The sequence below is a fragment of the Pistacia vera genome, unplaced genomic scaffold (assembly GCF_008641045.1).
Source record: "Pistacia vera cultivar Batoury unplaced genomic scaffold, PisVer_v2 Contig60, whole genome shotgun sequence".
In the NCBI taxonomy this organism is placed as follows: domain Eukaryota; kingdom Viridiplantae; phylum Streptophyta; class Magnoliopsida; order Sapindales; family Anacardiaceae; genus Pistacia; species Pistacia vera.
Genome location: NW_022196446.1, coordinates 306962 through 324615, shown reverse-complemented (window position 1 = coordinate 324615; position 17654 = coordinate 306962). Strand labels below are relative to the sequence as shown.

The window sequence follows — 17654 nt, the reverse complement described above, 5'->3', positions numbered from 1 at the left end:
ATTACCGCGATGACAGGTTAAAGTTAAAGTCTGTTAGTTAGGGAAGGTCATAAAAGCGTCGGTGGAGGTTATTTTGCGCGTTGGAGAAAACTTCCAACCCCCAAGAGAGAGAAAATGTTTTGTTGTAATGAAGAGAGAGAATCGCTTCGTATAAAGCCACTAGGCCTTAAACAGAGGGAGGATTGAGAAAACAAACCCCCCCCCCCAAAAAAAAGCCTAAAAAAAAAAAAAAAAAAACAAGTCAGAAAGATAAAGTGAGGCCATTTGTAGGAGGCCTTTCAGTTTCAGACACAGAGACAGAGCCGCGGCCATGGGAGAGTCAAATGAATCCGTTTCAGTTAACATGGAGAAGATCTGCCTTGGTGGCAAGGTAAGCTCTTGTTTTGTTTTGTTCTTCTTAAACTGTGTCGTTTCTTGAATGATTCAAGATTTTGTGATTAACCATTCCAGGTCGTTTTATTTGTCGAAGATTGAAAGTCATAAAACTTGTTCTTCTTACTTCTTACTCTTTTCTTTTGATTGATTTAGGTTTTTCTGGATTTAATTTTGGGGATTTTGGGTGTTTTCGAATTGTGATTTTCAGATCCTTGCATTCATTTTTTTGAGAAATTGCCTTTTCTTGTCAAGATAGAAACGGTTTTATGTTAGTTGTAATCAATCTTTTTCTTCTTTTGAAGCTATTTTGCATCAAGAGTAATGTTATCTTTTGAAATTTGGTGCATTGTTGTTTACTGTGTATTTTTGGTGCTACTTCATCTTGCTTTTAGGCCTTTTTGTTCATTTAGACTCTTGTTTTGATCAATTTGGGGGTTTAATGTTATCTTCTTGTTTTTGTATTGAGCATATTCTTTCCTTGTTGTATCATGTTGTTAACGGCGGAAGGCGCTGGATATTAAGTGAATCAATTTCTTGGGTTTATTCAACGTGTAGTGTTGCAGTCCTTGGAAGGAAACTTTATTGTGCGTCTTATTTCTGTTTATTATATTGTCATGTCTACCTGTTACTTAAAATTTTTTGTTCGTTTCTTTATTGGTTATATCAATTTAAAGTCAATGTTTTCTTTTAATGCGAGAGATTCCATGCTTTCCTTTTAAACTGTCATCCCTTTTTAAAGAATACAATCATTGCTATCAAGAGCAAATTATTATTTGTTTCATTTAACTTTTCGCAAAGTTGTGTTAATATGATGTATTGGGTTAGTTTGGGTTTGCCCCAAAAGGGGTAATTGCACATGGGAAGCTCGTTTGGGGAATAATTTTATCTGGATAAAGTTGTGGTTTTCCCTTCTTTAAAGGTTGTATACAAGGCAAATGATTGGTCTTCGTTTTCTGAATGCTATTCTCGCTGAACAAATTTTCAAGTGATTAGAAATACAATGGTAGTTGGGTTGTTTTTGTAATTATTTCTTATGGGCATCTCATTTTTCTTCTTTATTTACCTTTTTTTTTCCTCCTGTAATCTTTAGTATTGTGTTTCATATAATTTTTCAGGAACACAATGTACAAACTGGCCATGGTTCCGTGTCTGTTATAATCTATGGAGATCAAGACAAGCCAGCTTTAATCACTTATCCTGATTTAGCTCTAAATCGTAAGTGCAATGGATTTAGATCCTGTGGCATTGTTTTATTCTAGATCTGATTGAAGCTAAATTAATACATAGAAGCTTCTGTCAATTGCTGTATTCAGATTTGCTGACTAATAGCGGTTTTTAATTCTGCGCTTTTCTTGTTGATCAGATATGTCTTGTTTTCAAGGCTTGTTTTTTTGGCCTGAAGCGGCTTCCATGCTGCTTCATAACTTCTGCATATACCATATTTGTCCTCCTGGGCATGAGGTCTGTAAATTATTTCACTTGAGCGCAATTTCCTGATATTTTCCTCATTTTTTGTTAGACTTTTTTTTGGACAACATATTACATTCCATTATTGAACTCTATTATTCACAGAGTTTCCTTTCCGGCTCTTTATAAGAGTTCTTGCAGTTGGGAGCAGCTCCAATTTGTCCAGATGATCCGGTACACTCTGTTGATGACTTAGTTGATCAGATCCTTGAGGTTCTCAACTATTTTGGGTATAGAACACATTACTCTTGTGCTGATTGTGTCATTGGTGCTAGTGGTTACAAAATAGGGCACAGGACTCTTTTAGGATTGAAGGCTTCTTGCTAACATTTTTCACATGTGAGGTTTTGTCTTAGTTTCTGATGTATTGAATTCTTTTTTTTCAGACTTGGCTCAGTAATGTGCATGGGTGTGACTGCCGGTGCTTACATCCTTACTTTATTTTCTGTAAGTTTCTTTGATCAATAATTCAATAAGTCTTTTCTGAATGGTTTCCATGTTGTTGTATTGATCAAGGCATTGCATTGCAGATGAAATATAGGGAACGTGTTCTTGGTTTGATACTTGTATCTCCTCTATGCAAGGCACCCTCTTGGTCAGAATGGTTTTATAATAAGGTTCATTCTTTGGACCCTTTTGGTTATTCTTACATACATATGTTCATTTGTTTTTAATATGTTACTAAGATCCCATATATTCTGCAGGTGATGGCAAATTTACTATATTTCTATGGTATGTGTGGATTGGTTAATGAGTTTTTGCTTCAGCGGTACTTCAGCAAGGTATTGTCGCACTCTCATTCTGGCTATTTATTTTTAGTTTCTTTGCTCATATATTGTTTTTTATGGGGTTGAATGAATGGTGAGATTTTTGTATTGCTATAAATTGTAACAGGAAGTCCGCGGTACGGCTGAAGTTCCAGAGTCAGATATAGTTCAAGCATGCAGAAGAGTAAGTGCCTGAGTCTTTTTATATTATATTATATATGTTTATGTTTCCCTTTGTCCCTTTGACAGTGACATTTTAAAGGGTGACATTTCTTAATTTCTTTTTGCTTTTTTGTTTTTTCAGTTGTTGGATGAGAGGCAGAGCACAAATGTTTTGCGGTATCTTCAAGCCATTAATAGGTAACATCCTGTTGAGATTACATTTTCATTGACATCTCTTGTACTGTTTTAGTTCTCTATTCAGTAATTTTAAGTTAAGGTTTCTTAATTGTCAAATTTTGTTTAACCAACCCGCAGGAGACCAGACATCACTGATGGCCTGAAGAAACTAAAATGTCGAACCCTCATTTTCGTTGGGGATAACTCCCCTTTTCATTCTGAGGCTCTCCACATGATCTCAAAATTGGATAAACGATACAGTGCATTAGTTGAGGTATGTAGCTAATAAAATGCGAGGATGTTTATATAGTTTATGAAAAATCTGATTGAGAAATCTGTGGTAGTTGAATGAAACAATTAAGGATTTCAAAATGAAAGATAGTTGGTAATGTTTGCAGGTCCAGGCTTGTGGATCAATGGTGACTGAAGAGCAGCCACATGCAATGTTGATACCAATGGAATATTTTTTGATGGGTTATGGGATGTATAGACCTTGCCAGTTTACAGACAGTCCAAGGAGTCCCCTCAGTCCCTCTTGCATCTCCCCAGAGCTTCTCTCTCCGGAAAGTATGGGTTTGAAGTTAAAACCAATCAAGACTCGAGTTTCGCTCTCAATGTAGAACACCGTTTTGATTCACATGGTGATTCGAAAACTATTTGTAATTTTTTATTTTTTTTCTTTTCTTTTGGTTCTTTTGTTGATTCATTGAGAAGGTTAGGAGCAGTTGGGAGGAGTTATAGATACAGGGAGGAAGAGTATAAATATATTAGGCAGATGACTTTTATAATGTATTCATTCATTTGTAGTCGGTCATAAAGAAGTCATTGTGCTGTTTGTACATTATAAAAAGAAAAAAAAAAGAAGAGATTATTTATGATGACGACAAGCAATCAATAATAGAGTTTCCGCGCTCTTTCAAACTTCGATTTTATTTTTTCAATTTTATAAATAATTCAATAGCATATTGACAGCTAGCCATGTTTTTCTTTATTATGAAAGGGCAATATGATATGATTGTTGTACACTAATTTAAATTAATGTAATTTCCATATTTTGTTTACAGGCCAGCCGTAGGTGGACAAATCCAAATGGGTAATATTATATCTATAATTTGTTTTTTACAAACTTTTTTTTCAAATTCTGATGTTATAGTTCGTAATTGATCAATTATAATTTATTAAGTGAGATTTATTATAAACTGATTAATTATAAGTTATTATATTAAGATTGTAAGAGAAATTTGTGAGAAGAGGTTATAAAGGTGGTATTTTTTAATACAAATTGAAAGGAACGAAATAAAATTTGTCAAAATGACAGTTTTTGGAAGGAGTGTTAGAAGGATTTGATACGACGTCGTAACTAAATGAGATTTAGTTGGGATGATCAGACAGTTATTTTTTAATGACGAAATTAACGGCTATGATTAGTTGATTACTTGCCATAATTGGTCTCGTAATCAGATACAATCTCCTATTCTCTTGCTTTCTACCCAACAACTGAACTATCATTTTCATCAGAGCAAGTTGTTTATTTCCCAATTTGATTTGGTGGCGCCGGGAACTCGTATTCCCGGTCGCCTCGCCCGTTACCCATCTCCAGTTTTTCAAATAAAATGGCGTTTCAGGGCATAGTTGTAATTTTCGACTTTGACAGGACCTTGATCGATGGCGATAGCGATAATTGGGTGGTGACGCAGATGGAGCTCACCGAAGTATTCAATCAACTCCGCCCTTCCTTACCGTGGAACGCTCTCATGGTTTGATTTTCATTCTCTTTCTATTTGATTTTCACATTCATATATGTAATTGCTGAATGATTTGTTAATTGTAATGTTACATAATTGTAGGATAGGATGATGAAGGAGCTCCATTTACGAGGGAAAACGGTTGATGACATTGCTAACTGTTTGGGGAAGACTCCCCTGGATTCCCGTATAATTGCCGCCATCAAATCAGCTCATTCGTTAGGGTAATATTCTTCTTCTTAGTCATTGAGTTTTTTATCTTTTTACAAGGATATGAATATGATAGCCACGTGGTGGGGTTTTAGGTGTGACTTGAAAATAGTGAGTGACGCGAATCAATTTTTCATTGAAACTATCTTGGAACATCACGGCTTGTTGGGATGCTTTTCGGAGATTTTTACAAACCCAACTCTTGTAGATGAAGAAGGAGCGCTTAGGATTTTGCCTTACCATCCCTCTACCTCATCTCCTCATGCTTGCAATCTATGCCCTTCAAATTTATGCAAGGTAATTTACTCTTATTTCACTCTACCTATACTATTTTTATGTTATCTCATTTCATTAGGGTCCATTATTGTAGCTTGTCCTGATCGTTGAGATCAGTTAGAAATCTCGTATCTGTATTACTTGTATGAGGCACTTGGCATTTAATCTTGGTTAACACATTAACGTGTCATATGGTAGTATGAATTTTTTTTTTAAATACATTTGAACAAACACATCGTTTTGTCGAAGGTTTATGATCTAAAGCCTATATAATATAGCATAGTTGTTAACTTACTTTTTCCTCCTACAGGCTTGATTTGCTTAACATATGTCGATTTCTGTTGTTTACACCTGTGGCAAGTTAAATTAGTGGAAAAGTTAAATGGGGTTTCTTCTCCTTTCCTCTGCCCTGAACCGGTTTTAGAACTATTGATATATGTTACAACTCAAGTGAAGTCGAAGTTGATTGCTTAGACAAAAGGTTAGTAATAGTAATGTTTGATTGCTTTTCCAGGTGGACATGGGTTTAGTTAATTATCAGCTCTACCTATAAATGGAGTTGTGACAGTGAAAATTATGTTAGCATAAATTATTAGGCTGCGTGATTATTCTGCTTATGTTGCTGTTTGCAACCTTGTTTACTTCTCCCCTTCTGTTCTTTCATCTAAAACCTTTAGTTTCTAATTCTGCTTTCCATCACAGGGTTTGGTCCTTGAACAGATTCACGCTTCTGCTCTTGGATGCGGGAAGCAAAGAGTTATCTACCTTGGAGATGGGAGAGGTGATTTTTGCCCAACATTGAAGCTTGGAGATGGTGACTTTGTGATGCCAAGGAAGAACTATCCTCTGTGGGACCTCATTTGCAGTGATCCGAAGCTTATCAAAGCCGAAGTGCATGAATGGAGCAACTCAAAGGAGCTTGAGAAGGTCCTACTACACCTTATCGACACAATCTCCATCAAAGTAAAAATTGATAGTAACAGTTCCAGTCACCAGAACTCATCTGAATGCAATTCTCAGACAATGCGGGTTTGCTCATGAAGATCTAAGCATTTCATCAAAAAGATGAATGTTTTTAGTGGCTAACTGCTCTTCTATTAATTTAGTTTCTAAAGGGTTCTACAATGAGGTGATGGCTGACGCTTGAGCACTTGGTTAATCCCTGAATTGTATTTTAGTAGCAGGTTTTATGGATTGACTTAAAATATTTTGCTTGATAGTTTCATTCTCTTATCTCCAGATGCTTTGTTTGTTCCTATCCAAGTAAGGAATATTTAGGCTGATTGATACGAAGATTTATTTCTGTCTTCTTGTTGGCAAAAATATTAGTGGCTCTAGAGAACTCCTCGATTTTCAGAAACGTGACTCCCATACATTTGGATCTTAATTGGTAACTGCCTCGGTATTCCCACGATTATTGCTGTGACGTTTGATGGCCTAGTATTTACTCTCGAATTATTTAGAGCTTATTTTATAAAATCAGAAAACAGAAAATAATTTATTTTGTTTCAGATTGTATATTAGCACATAAATATTAAGCTACAATATAAATTATTTGCTTAAGCAAATAATATTGATATAGATTATAATTTTTTCCTATCCAAATAATGTTTAATACACTTTTCCATCCACAATTTTTAAAATATCACTTCATTATCTAAATTTATATTTTGATGACGAATAGAGAGAAACTCGGTTTAACTATTGAAACTTTTGAAAAGACAAGTGGATGAATCTTTTGGTGATGGAAGTTGAATTTTGGTAGTTGAGATTGATCAGAATTTGATTTGAGAGAGATGATTGCGTAAACTCTAATCGCTCGATTGCCAACATTAGACGGATTGGTGAGTGATGATCGAAAAAAGAATAATGTTATTGTAGGATCGCAATGATATGGACTTAAAACAGAATATAAATTTGGTATTAAGTAATTTTGTAGGTGTAAAGTGTCTTAAGTTTATTTAAGTGAAAAAAATCTATTCTTATAATATACCGAGTGTAGCTATGGGGCAAGCATAATGAAAATGAAATCCCCATAATTTCCTGACCAAATTCATGCATGATCAACTAAAATAAAGAAAAAACACTAATTAAAATTTGAACGGCCCCAATTGCATGATCAAGAACAAACACATATTGGAAAAGTAAAAGTGGATATACCAACAAAAAAAAAAAAAAAAAAAAAAAAAAAAAAAAAGCCCCTCAACAACCAATACCTGTCCAGCTGTCCTTTCTCGTTCTTACAATAATAAAAGAGTCTAAACAATGCGTAATTGCGTATGCCTTCTCTGACTTCTCACTTGTCCCAAACATATAAAAACCAATCAAAATCAGAAGAAACGTTTCAATTCTTCCTTTTTATTCTTATTCTCTTCTCAGCATCAATACCAAACTCTTTTTTCGAACATTAATATAAAAATCCTGTCTCTCTTCTGTCTCTCTTTGTAAAAATGTCCAAGAAGAGAGAAGAAAGAGAGACGGGTATGTTGTTGGATGGAATAATAGACGCCATGCCTGTCTTTGCAAAGGAGCTCGTTGCTGGTGGCGTTGCTGGTGGCTTAGCCAAATCCGCTGTTGCCCCTCTTGAGCGTGTCAAGATTTTGTTTCAGGTGTCTTAGCTATTCTTCTGCTCTCTTTCAGTCTTTCTAATTCATTTTTATGATTTTTTTTATTCTTGGTTTTGTGGGGTTCTTTTTCTTGACTTGCTGTTGTCAATGGTTTGATATGGGATAACTGTTTATTCCTACTTTTTAAGAGATTGGGAGTACTTAGTTGGACCTGAAATTGAATCATGAATTGGAGTCATTATCAGATATTTGACCCTGTGCTGTATAGTGTGTAGTATAAAAAATTGTTTGTTGCAAACGTTAATGGTTATACAAAATCTAATGAAAGAATTTATATGGGTTACCAGGTTCTGGTTCTTGTTACTTTTCATCTCCCAAGAATTATGAATCTGTCATCATTAATGTTGATAAAATCTTGTGGGTTGGAAACAGTTGAACAGAGCTACGAAAGTGGGCCCATCACACCTACCACTGATTTGCTGAGATGGATCATAATATCATATAAGCCAAAACTCACTAGACCCATAAAATCCCAACAATTGCTGCACCCATTGATGTTTACTATTTTTTTTTTCCTCTTTCAGTTAACCACAATCATTTTGGCAAGACATTTGGCTAAAGATATAAATATTTTGAAAGTTTGAATCCTTTATTGAAAATCTTGTATTTTAATTATTTGTTCTGTAAGTTTCCTCCCAATTGTCGTTTACACATTGGTATACATAAAGTAGACTTATGTTGGTCATTTTTTAGAGGCAACCCAACAATACATTGGGGATATTGATTGGTCAAATGATATATGTTCCTGTCTATGATATTGGATATCTGATGCTATTACTAATTTCCCTTTCATAATATGATTCATGTTTCTGGGTTTTATGATGTGATGGCAGTTGTCCATTGATGTCTTACCAAAGCAGGGTATTGGGAGGGGTGTTCCGGATGTGGACTCCAAATGTTCTCACTTTTGCATGAAGTGGATACTCTCGAGTCTCAAACATTCAGTTTGGGCTTGTGAGTCCAAATTTTTTTACCAGTCACTAGGCAGTGGCTGGTTGACATTAACTGAACGTGCATTGAATCTAGAGTAGTAGATAATCCCTATGCTAACAACATATAAATTTATGTACTGGTTAAATTTTTACTAGAAGAATATAAGTTCTGTGCTCCATACTGCCACTATGCAACTGTGAAGCTGTATTGATTTAGAATTTAGAAGATAAACCAGGAAAGGTTAAACAAGGAACTAACTCACCCATCCTTTTCAGACCAGAAGAGAAGAATTTCAGAGCATGGGGCTGTTTGGATCCTTTAAAAAGATTACAACAACAGAAGGGATTATGGGTTTCTACAGGTGGCTCTCCAAGTCAATGCATTTTATATGAAGGTTTCCAAAATGTTTTGTCTTCAGTTAATTATTTATTTTGTGGGACTTTGCTACAGAGGAAATGGTGCTAGTGTTGCTCGCATTGTTCCTTATGCAGCACTTCATTATATGGCTTATGAGCAATACCGGCGATGGATTATTCTCAGTTTTCCTGGCATTGGGAGAGGCCCTATACTTGATCTTGTAGCAGGATCATTTGCTGGAGGAACTGCTGTGCTTTTCACTTATCCACTGGATTTAGTCCGGACGAAATTGGCTTATCAGGTAATAATTACGTAAAGACATGTTTTAGCTGGAGTATAAGGGAATTTGCAGCATTTTCACCCTCTGGACTTATTAGAACTTCTCCTATTAGCAACATCCTATAAGTATTAGCAATCATTTCCCTGGAAGTAAAAAGGGAGTGTGTATAGTAGACTGATATACTGATTTCAGGATTCCATTCTTCTTTATGTTTAAAAAATGTGGACTGAGTTGCAGTTGCTCATGCAGATTGTTGGTTCACCAAAAAGGAACTTTCAAGGGGTAGTTAGTGCAGAACAAGCTTATAAAGGAATAGTTGATTGTTTCCGGAAAACTTACAAGGAAGCTGGGCTTAGAGGTCTCTATCGAGGTGCAGGTATTCATGTCAAAACTGCTTTCAGTATTGCTTTCATTATATGTTTCAGTGCCTTGCACCATTGCCCTTAATTAATGCACACGTGTCATTGTCAGCTCCATCACTTTATGGAATCTTCCCATATGCTGGTTTGAAGTTTTACTTCTATGAGGAGATGAAACGCCATGTCCCTGACAATCACAAGAAAGACATAATGGTGAAACTTGCATGTGGATCAATCGCTGGTCTGTTGGGTCAGACCTTCACATACCCTCTAGATGTTGTTAGGAGGCAAATGCAGGTAATTTTCTTGTACATTACAGATCCTCGTACACTTGGAAGAAAGGTCAAAAGTGAGTAATCAATATCTTTCTTATTAGGTTGAGAGGCTCTTGCCTTCTACTAGTGCAGAGTCAAGGGGAACAATGGAGACCCTTGTTATGATTGCTCAAAAACAAGGATGGAAGCAATTATTTTCAGGGCTCAGTATCAATTATTTGAAGGTGAGAAGTATCCTGTCACTTTTTCTTATTTTTTTCGTCAACTTCTCGCTAATGATATTTTGGTGTATTCACCAGGTCGTACCATCTGTGGCAATAGGGTTTACAGTTTATGACATTATGAAATCATACCTGAGAGTTCCATCACGAGATGAAGATGTAATAGAAGTGGTAACAAATAAGAGAAATAGTCAACCATCCCTTCACTCTTCTTAATGATTCATCTATTTTTTAAATTTGAGCAACATTCTTCCTCTTCATCATCAGTAGACTTACATTACTTTCGGAATTGTTATTTTAGATTGACTTGTACTATTCAAGGCATTTGTGCATTCTATTCTTTCGAGCTGAATAAATCCTGTGTAGGTTACATTACTACTTCAAACAATCCTTGTATTAGTGCCCAATTTTTTGGGTTGTTTGGCCGGCAAACTTTATTGACTAGATTTCTTACAAGTTCTCCCTGTACAGTTATGTATCATAAGGATGAGATACACATTGATGTACATACAGTTGTATGATCTATAAAAAGCATTTTGATGTTGCTACAATGTGAGAATGATAACTTTTTATCTGCTCTTTTATCTTTTATTTTTCACAAGGAATTAATGTTGTTTAATTCTGAAGTTTTAATTAGTCATAATTATTGAAAAAAAATCAACTAAACATGTCAAATAAGCATATAGCAGTGGATCATGCTTATATTGGATATCATAGAGTTCGTATTCTTACTATAGTCTGCAAATCTTTTCAGTTTGATTAAAGAGTTTGTAGAATTATGTTCTCAGCACTGTTGAACTGTTATTTTCAATTTCCAAATATATTTGATATTGTCTTACAAGCCAATCACTCGGTTTGATTTTGCATAAATAAGGGAAAATTAGTCTGGTGGTACAAATATAGGATTAATCAATTAAGAAGCTCCATGTCCCCTCAAATGAAGCTGGAGCATTTGGATTCACACTAGGAAGAAGCAAAGAATCTTGAGATTACATACAGGGAGAAATGTAGCAATTGACATATAATTGTAATCTTATATACAAGTGGTGATGTAAAACGAACTGCAAAAAAATTAATATTTATTAAAAACTTGGGTTTAAGGAAATTGTAATACTGGAATTGTGTTTCCTTTATCAGAAGAGAAGATCACTGCAATCACTCTTTTGTTTTGGTGGTGAAATGTAGTTGTTGTATTGAGAGTGAGACCTCAAAAGACCAGAAAGTTACATAGAAGTTCAAGTTGTTCCTATTTGAATAAACAAGGAAGATGATCGTTAAAATATTCCATAAACATCTGGTTACAATGATAATAGGGATCATCTCTTATGGTATTTAATAATCAAATGATTTATATTAGATGCTTTTATGCATTCATTTTCTATTAGCTTCTGCCTAAACTGGGTCTAAGTAAAACGTAAAAAATGCTCATAGCATTATTTGCATGATTGAGAGTTTCATATTTAATTGAAACATATATGGCATGCCTTGGAATGACCATTTCCTATAAAAAAGAAACCAACATGAAAAAGCCAATCATTGCTATACTTTCAATATAAGGGTATTTATATTAATATAATAAATTTCTTCAAATTCATCCTATATTATTCGAAACATTTTATATTAATATAGTAAAATTGTGAAGGAAAAAAAAAAAACAATAATCTTTGTTGAAGAGGAGATTGTTTTTATTTTTATTTTGAAGATAATTTAAAGGATTTCCAGTTAATCCACTTCATCATGAAAACTATATACATAAAACAACTATAAACTGATTTCACGTTTAAACTAAACAATATAATTAATCATTTTGCGGACTTGGGATCAATCACATCTTTGGTTATTAACCTTTCCAAAATAAAATACTACATAAATCGTAGGTCTATCGGCCTGTGAATTCATTTGCAGTTTGTTCATTCGAATTTTTCAAGCTGTACCATTCCTCTTCCCAATAAACATAACTCATGAAAGGTTTGGGAGCTAAATAACAACCATGGTTTACAATTTACATTGCTCTTCCGATAAACATTTTTAACCTCATTAAGAGATTGGAGCTAATGGTTATTTCATGAAGGATCTCTTCCATGTCAAGTACCATTCTCTCACATGTATCCTAACATCTGATTTAACACCCATAAGATACCATAAGATGTTGATTTTGACACCATATGATGTTTAACTCCATTGCTAGATATTATTTTGTCCACGAACAATGTACGTATACATATTCAACTCAACACTCTGAAACTCAAAGATATAATATTCTGACTGCATGCAAGCCCCAACTAATCAAGTGACAAGAACTTGCTCGAAACACTTCTTAAGAATAGTAAATTCAATATAAGAAAGAGAGAAAAAAATAAAATAAAATAAAAACTTTTGGCATGTCTGGGTACTTTGCCATTTGACCTGAGGTGAGACTGGGAAACTTGAGCTCTCAGGGGGCCATATCAGTCCTTAGACGTTCAGTGGTTGATATAGTGGTGTACCATCTCATCAGATTTTTCGAATGTGCAGTACAGAACTACAGAAGCATATATAAACACACTAGAAAATCTAACATACAATGCAAAAACAAAAACTAGGTTTGGCATTCGATTTGATTTTTATTAAAATGAACCTTAAGTACAAGCATAATGTACAGCACAGCACCAAAATCTGATCTGGTTTTCCTTCACTCAGAAATGTACGTTGCACAGAACACTAATAGCATATTAGAAGAAAGTCTAGCTGATGGATTGAATATAGTGTTAATGGTTTTACCAGTAATCCCCGCAAGAGCATTTGCCATCTCTGAAATGATGAAACCGCTTGTTATCCCTAACAATTAGCTCTCTTCCAACAATCTTGGACATGATCTTTATTGCATTGTGGCAGTCACCACAGATTCTAAGGTTCTTCATTATCCTAAGAGGCATCCTAGCCGGAGTACTAATCAAACCATAAGCAATGGCCAAACGCTCACTATGGTATTGCAAGGCCTTCTCTTTTGCCTCTTCATCAATGTCATGAAGCACATATCTTGTGTCAGGCACATACCCCACTTCTCTCATCTGTCCATTCAAGCCTTTCATATTCTGATACCCTTCTCCTTTATAGAGTTCTGTACACCGATATTCATTCACTCTATTCTTCTCCTCAAGCATGTTAGTTGCAAATTGCTTCTTCCTTGGAGGCAATGAGATCTTGTTAACAGTGGCCTTAGAAGGATCAAGATCAACCAATAACTCCTCAGCATGGTCTTCAAGTTCAACATCTCCATGAATTTGAGCAAAATCTCTAAGAGTCTCCCATACTTCTGCTGTAGGCTCAGATGGCATTTTTTCGATGAACTTCTCAGCTTCATTCAAATGACCTGCTCTCCCTAGGATATCAATAACTCCTAAATAATGCTCAATTTTGGGTACTATACGATATTCACTCTCCATCAACTCAAAATACATAAATCCTTCTTTCACAGCTCCTGCACTAGCACAAGCTGCCAAGACCACCACAAAAGTCTCCTTACTAGGTAAAAGGTCCAATTTTCTCATTTGCTCAAACAACAACAACCCATTTTGACCTTCTCCATCAACCGCATAAGCATTGATCATCATATGCCATGAACTCAAATCTTTCTCACGCATTTGATCAAACACCTTGCGTGCACCTTTAATATTATTACATCTTCCATACATTTCAATTAATTTATTGTTCAATGCAGTATCATTACTAAACGGTGACTTTCCTAATAAATAATGAACCCTTCTTCCCATTTCAAGCGAACTCAAATTCACACACGAATCCAACAACTCACTGAACACATCATAACCAGCAAGGACACCACGACCCATATACTCAATAGCTTCTTTAACCTTACCCTCTTTGCACAGACTCATCAAGTCAACATCAAGATTCTCTCTTTCTGAATTTCCAGGCAACGGGTCGTTCATAATTTGAATATTGTTCGTCTTGCTCCTCTGCTTATCCACGTGTGTGTTGAAGCTGGGCCGACGATAAACCTTGGGGTTAGGGTTTGCATAAGCACACAGAGGTTTAGAGCTAGTTGAAGTTTTGAGAGTGAGAGAATGAGAAGAGAATGGGTGATAGATTTTAGAGTTAAAGGAAGAAGATACTATAATGGAGTTTCCGGCGCGTTGAAGAGAAGCCAGAGAAACCATGGCTGGGTCGTTGTGATATGAGCTCTGTCTATGCTAAGCCTCTCAAACTTCGGTTTGTTTTGGTTTGAGCTTGAAAAGATCTCAAATCGCTTGGGAGAAAGCGGTGGGGTATATCATTACACTTCGTATATTTGCTATTCTGATATTGTCGTTTAGCAGGTTAAGATAAATTGCTGGTTAATCACCAAAGGCATGAGTGTTAATATTTGATGCTCAACTAGGACAGTCTCTCGGAGGGCTTAAAAGGTTTAGCTGAAAACTTGAAATACTGTAAATTAAACTAATTTGAACATCTCGATCATCCAAAAAAAAAAAAAATTTGATTATAATAATTGATTTCACTCTTTGATATTCCATTTCTATCCCCACTTTTATCATTATATCATATCATATCACACCTATTCATAATTATTATATCACTTTACTTATGTATCATAACATCTCTAGTGTCGTTATTTTGCTCCTTATAATTTGAAGCTTAGAAAGAAAGAGCAAGAAGTCATCAGCAACTTAATAAGAATATCAAATACTATTCATGGGCTTCCTTAGCTATTTGTTTGGTTTCCAGTCACCTGACTAAATAACTTGAAGAATCCAAGAGTTCAGTAGACTCCTCCCTGTTTCTCTCCGGCACTATTCCGTCAGAAGGATGAGAATCGATGGTCTAGAAGTCCATCGTAAGTGTTAGCTCTAGTGAATTTGCTCCGAGCTTAAGCAAATCTAAGTTACAAGTCAGCTTTCTTTCACCCATGTCCAACCAAAGTTTTGTTGACCCAATTGACACAACATCCATTTCACTGTGCCAATCCTTCTCTCACTGCCTTTACAATTCGATATAATGGTAATGAATGTTCCCAACAGCAAAGTCAATCAAAGTTATTGCTAGGACAACATGCCACACATAACAATCAAACATTTAACTTGATTTAGTTGTTAGAGAAGCACCAAAGCTAAACCTAATTGCTCTGAAAAAAATCCAGATTCCACAGGTCAACCAAAGTCATATAATGTAGATATTGCTCATTAATATGATTAATGTTCCAGAATATTTCACAAGACAATGGGTTTAATACCCTGCATGTGTATTAAAACTCCTCCAAAGCCAGTGAAATAGGAAAAACAAAGAGCATCTTCCACATCCAACACTTATGGTATACATAATATAGTAGAGAACAAAAATACATAAATGATCAAATAATATAATCTGACCACTCAGAGATGAATGAAGTATGATCCATGGACTCCCCTGGAATTTCTTCAAGCCTTGAGGGTTTCTCCTTTCCTCCCACTAACCTTGCCGGATTCCCCACTGCAGTTGTCCTCGGTGGCACATCAATCAGTACCACTGACCCAGCCCCAATTTTCGCACCATCCCCAATCTTGATATTGCCTAGTATGGTTGCACCAGCCCCAATCAGCACCCCATCTCCAATCTTCGGGTGTCGATCTTCAGATGCCTTCCCAGTACCACCAAGTGTAACATGATGCAAAATTGACACATTGTTGCCAATCACTGCTGTCTCACCAATGACCACACCCGTTGCGTGATCAAGCAAAATCCCTTTTCCTATTCTAGCTGCTGGGTGTATATCAACAGCAAATACATCAGAAATACGCGAGTGCAATGCTAATGCTAATGGTCTCCGAGACTCGGTCCAGAGTTTGTGAGCTATTCGGTGAGCCTAACAGATCAACCAAAAAGGCAAAGACAGTTACAATAAACAAAGAGATAGTTAGCTTATGTAATTAGGATTACCCTATATAAATTAGGATTAAGATTAACTTGTATGTTTAGGATTTCCTTTATTATATTACTTTCCTTTCTTGTAGCTTGCATTAGCTTACAAAAGCACAACATTATAAAGAGTTCAGATTAATACAATTCTTTTTTCTCACATGGTATCAAGCTACAATACAATATTCTGATAGAGATTAACAAAGAAATGCTAAGGTCACGTTTTCTCTCTACACATTTCATAATTCATCAAAACGTGGTTTTAATTGTATCAATGAATTTCTAATTTCTAATATAAATACAATTTCCAACTTAAATATTACACAAATAAAATAAGTTAATGATGCAAAATTAGGAAAAACAAAAATAAGAAATCGTACTTGACATGCCAAGAAGCCCTTGTAATTGAGAAGGCAGTGAGAAAAGGAAACGCAAGCAGGGTCACGGACACGAGCGGCGCGAAGATCGGCGACGGCAGCGGCACGGAGAGCGGGGTCAGAGGAGAAGGTGTTGAGAAAGAGATCATACAACAAAGTAGAGAGGAGTGTCGGGGAGGATAACTTGTTTCCCAAATGAAACGACAGCGATCTCTCAAAAGAGGAGTGCGATAGGATGGTAGAATAGAGGTAGCTAGCTAAAGCTGGCTCCGACTCCGCGTCACGCCGCGCCTCTGCTTTGATCTGGCCCCACACCCATGCCTCATCATCGTTGGTCGGTGTTTCTGATGAGTACCAAATCTCGCCTGCGGGCATCTCCACACTTATATTATTCTAATCCAAAACGCTTCCAGAATCCAGTAACTGAGCTCAATAATAATAGGCGGCACCTTCAAATTTTTAAGGCAAAAACCTACCGATACAATATTTTTATATAATATTTTACGTAAAATATGATATAATAAAATATCGAAAAAATATGATATAATAAAGAGGTGTTTGCCTGAAAATTAGCGTATAAGCAATAATGTAGTTTATAAACATTGAAATTTTAAGTAATTATGTGTTTAGTTAAAGTATTTATAAGTGATTGATAAGTAGTTGACATGTTTGGTAAAATATAATTTATATGTACATTTTATTATAAAATGACTAAAAAGGGTACTACATTAGACAAATGTATACTATAAAATTTTAAAATTAAACAAGGATAATATGATAATATACTTGGTCAAACTAACTTATAGGGATGTTTGTCTAAACTTATAAGCTGATCAAATTAGCTTATAAGTTATAAAATTAAGTTGACATGTTTGTTTATAACTTTTTTGAGCTTATAAGCCAAAAAAAAAAAAGTTGGGGAAAGTAATTTTTTTTTTTTTTTCGCTTATAAACTAGTTTGACCAAGTATATTACTACATTATCCTTATTTAATTTTAAAATTCCATGGTATATCTTTATTTAATGTAGTACCCTTTTTAGTTATTTTATAATAAAATGTACTTATAAGCCACATTTTATCAAATACGTCAACTATTTATCAGTTACTTATAAGTACTTTAACCAAACACATAATTGCTTAAAATTTCAAATGC

The 17654-nt window shown here is 35.2% G+C and overlaps 5 protein-coding genes across 6 annotated transcripts; 3 read left to right on the top strand and 2 right to left on the bottom strand.

The window, feature by feature from the left end:
* Positions 1-203: 203 nt before the first annotated feature.
* Positions 204-3873, top strand: LOC116110292 (protein NDL1-like). Its single transcript, XM_031396507.1, has 11 exons — positions 204-370; positions 1491-1590; positions 1739-1836; positions 1984-2072; positions 2229-2289; positions 2373-2459; positions 2547-2624; positions 2737-2793; positions 2914-2969; positions 3087-3222; positions 3347-3873. The coding sequence occupies exons 1-11, from the start codon at positions 311-313 to the stop codon at positions 3566-3568; spliced, it is 1044 nt and encodes a 347-aa protein (XP_031252367.1). The 5' UTR covers positions 204-310; the 3' UTR covers positions 3569-3873.
* A 540-nt stretch (positions 3874-4413) lies between these two features.
* Positions 4414-6523, top strand: LOC116110303 (thiamine phosphate phosphatase-like protein). 2 transcript variants are annotated; one of them, XM_031396521.1, is made up of 4 exons: positions 4414-4660; positions 4796-4917; positions 4999-5200; positions 5882-6523. In XM_031396521.1, exons 1-4 carry the CDS (start codon positions 4562-4564, stop codon positions 6218-6220), a joined length of 762 nt encoding a protein of 253 aa, XP_031252381.1. In that variant the 5' UTR covers positions 4414-4561; the 3' UTR covers positions 6221-6523. The 2 variants fall into 2 exon arrangements, with proteins under 2 accessions (XP_031252381.1, XP_031252379.1); XM_031396519.1 differs by having other exon boundaries at positions 4414-4705.
* A 938-nt stretch (positions 6524-7461) lies between these two features.
* Positions 7462-10782, top strand: LOC116110299 (mitochondrial carrier protein CoAc2). The gene is made up of 7 exons (XM_031396516.1): positions 7462-7788; positions 9015-9100; positions 9190-9397; positions 9626-9752; positions 9848-10032; positions 10112-10234; positions 10310-10782. The coding sequence occupies exons 1-7, from the start codon at positions 7630-7632 to the stop codon at positions 10445-10447; spliced, it is 1026 nt and encodes a 341-aa protein (XP_031252376.1). The 5' UTR covers positions 7462-7629; the 3' UTR covers positions 10448-10782.
* Positions 10783-12614: 1832 nt separating this feature from the next.
* Positions 12615-14624, bottom strand: LOC116110298 (pentatricopeptide repeat-containing protein At2g15690, mitochondrial-like). Its single transcript, XM_031396515.1, has one exon. The coding sequence runs from the start codon at positions 14386-14388 to the stop codon at positions 12988-12990; it is 1401 nt and encodes a 466-aa protein (XP_031252375.1). The 5' UTR covers positions 14389-14624; the 3' UTR covers positions 12615-12987.
* Positions 14625-15388: 764 nt separating this feature from the next.
* On the bottom strand, positions 15389-16969 carry LOC116110291 (serine acetyltransferase 5). Its single transcript, XM_031396506.1, has 2 exons — positions 16504-16969; positions 15389-16070 (listed from the first exon to the last, which is right to left on the bottom strand). Exons 1-2 carry the CDS (start codon positions 16873-16875, stop codon positions 15579-15581), a joined length of 864 nt encoding a protein of 287 aa, XP_031252366.1. The 5' UTR covers positions 16876-16969; the 3' UTR covers positions 15389-15578.
* Positions 16970-17654: the final 685 nt, after the last annotated feature.

Bases quoted from the DNA above. Each gene is read 5' to 3' on its own strand.
- LOC116110292 (XM_031396507.1), top strand. From the start codon at position 311: ATGGGAGAGTCAAATGAATCCGTTTCAGTTAACATGGAGAAGATCTGC. The intron at 371-1,490 runs GTAAGCTCTTGT...ATAATTTTTCAG, and splicing joins AGATCTGCCTTGGTGGCAAG to GAACACAATGTACAAACTGG. The intron at 3,223-3,346 runs GTATGTAGCTAA...TAATGTTTGCAG, and splicing joins GATACAGTGCATTAGTTGAG to GTCCAGGCTTGTGGATCAAT.
- LOC116110303 (XM_031396519.1), top strand. From the start codon at position 4,562: ATGGCGTTTCAGGGCATAGTTGTAATTTTCGACTTTGACAGGACCTTG. The intron at 4,918-4,998 runs GTAATATTCTTC...GTGGGGTTTTAG, and splicing joins AAATCAGCTCATTCGTTAGG to GTGTGACTTGAAAATAGTGA. The intron at 5,201-5,881 runs GTAATTTACTCT...TTTCCATCACAG, and splicing joins GCCCTTCAAATTTATGCAAG to GGTTTGGTCCTTGAACAGAT.
- LOC116110299 (XM_031396516.1), top strand. From the start codon at position 7,630: ATGTCCAAGAAGAGAGAAGAAAGAGAGACGGGTATGTTGTTGGATGGA. The intron at 9,398-9,625 runs GTAATAATTACG...TTGCTCATGCAG, and splicing joins GGACGAAATTGGCTTATCAG to ATTGTTGGTTCACCAAAAAG. The intron at 9,753-9,847 runs GTATTCATGTCA...TGTCATTGTCAG, and splicing joins AGGTCTCTATCGAGGTGCAG to CTCCATCACTTTATGGAATC.
- LOC116110298 (XM_031396515.1), bottom strand. From the start codon at position 14,388: ATGGTTTCTCTGGCTTCTCTTCAACGCGCCGGAAACTCCATTATAGTA.
- LOC116110291 (XM_031396506.1), bottom strand. From the start codon at position 16,875: ATGCCCGCAGGCGAGATTTGGTACTCATCAGAAACACCGACCAACGAT. The intron at 16,071-16,503 runs GTACGATTTCTT...TTGATCTGTTAG, and splicing joins AGGGCTTCTTGGCATGTCAA to GCTCACCGAATAGCTCACAA.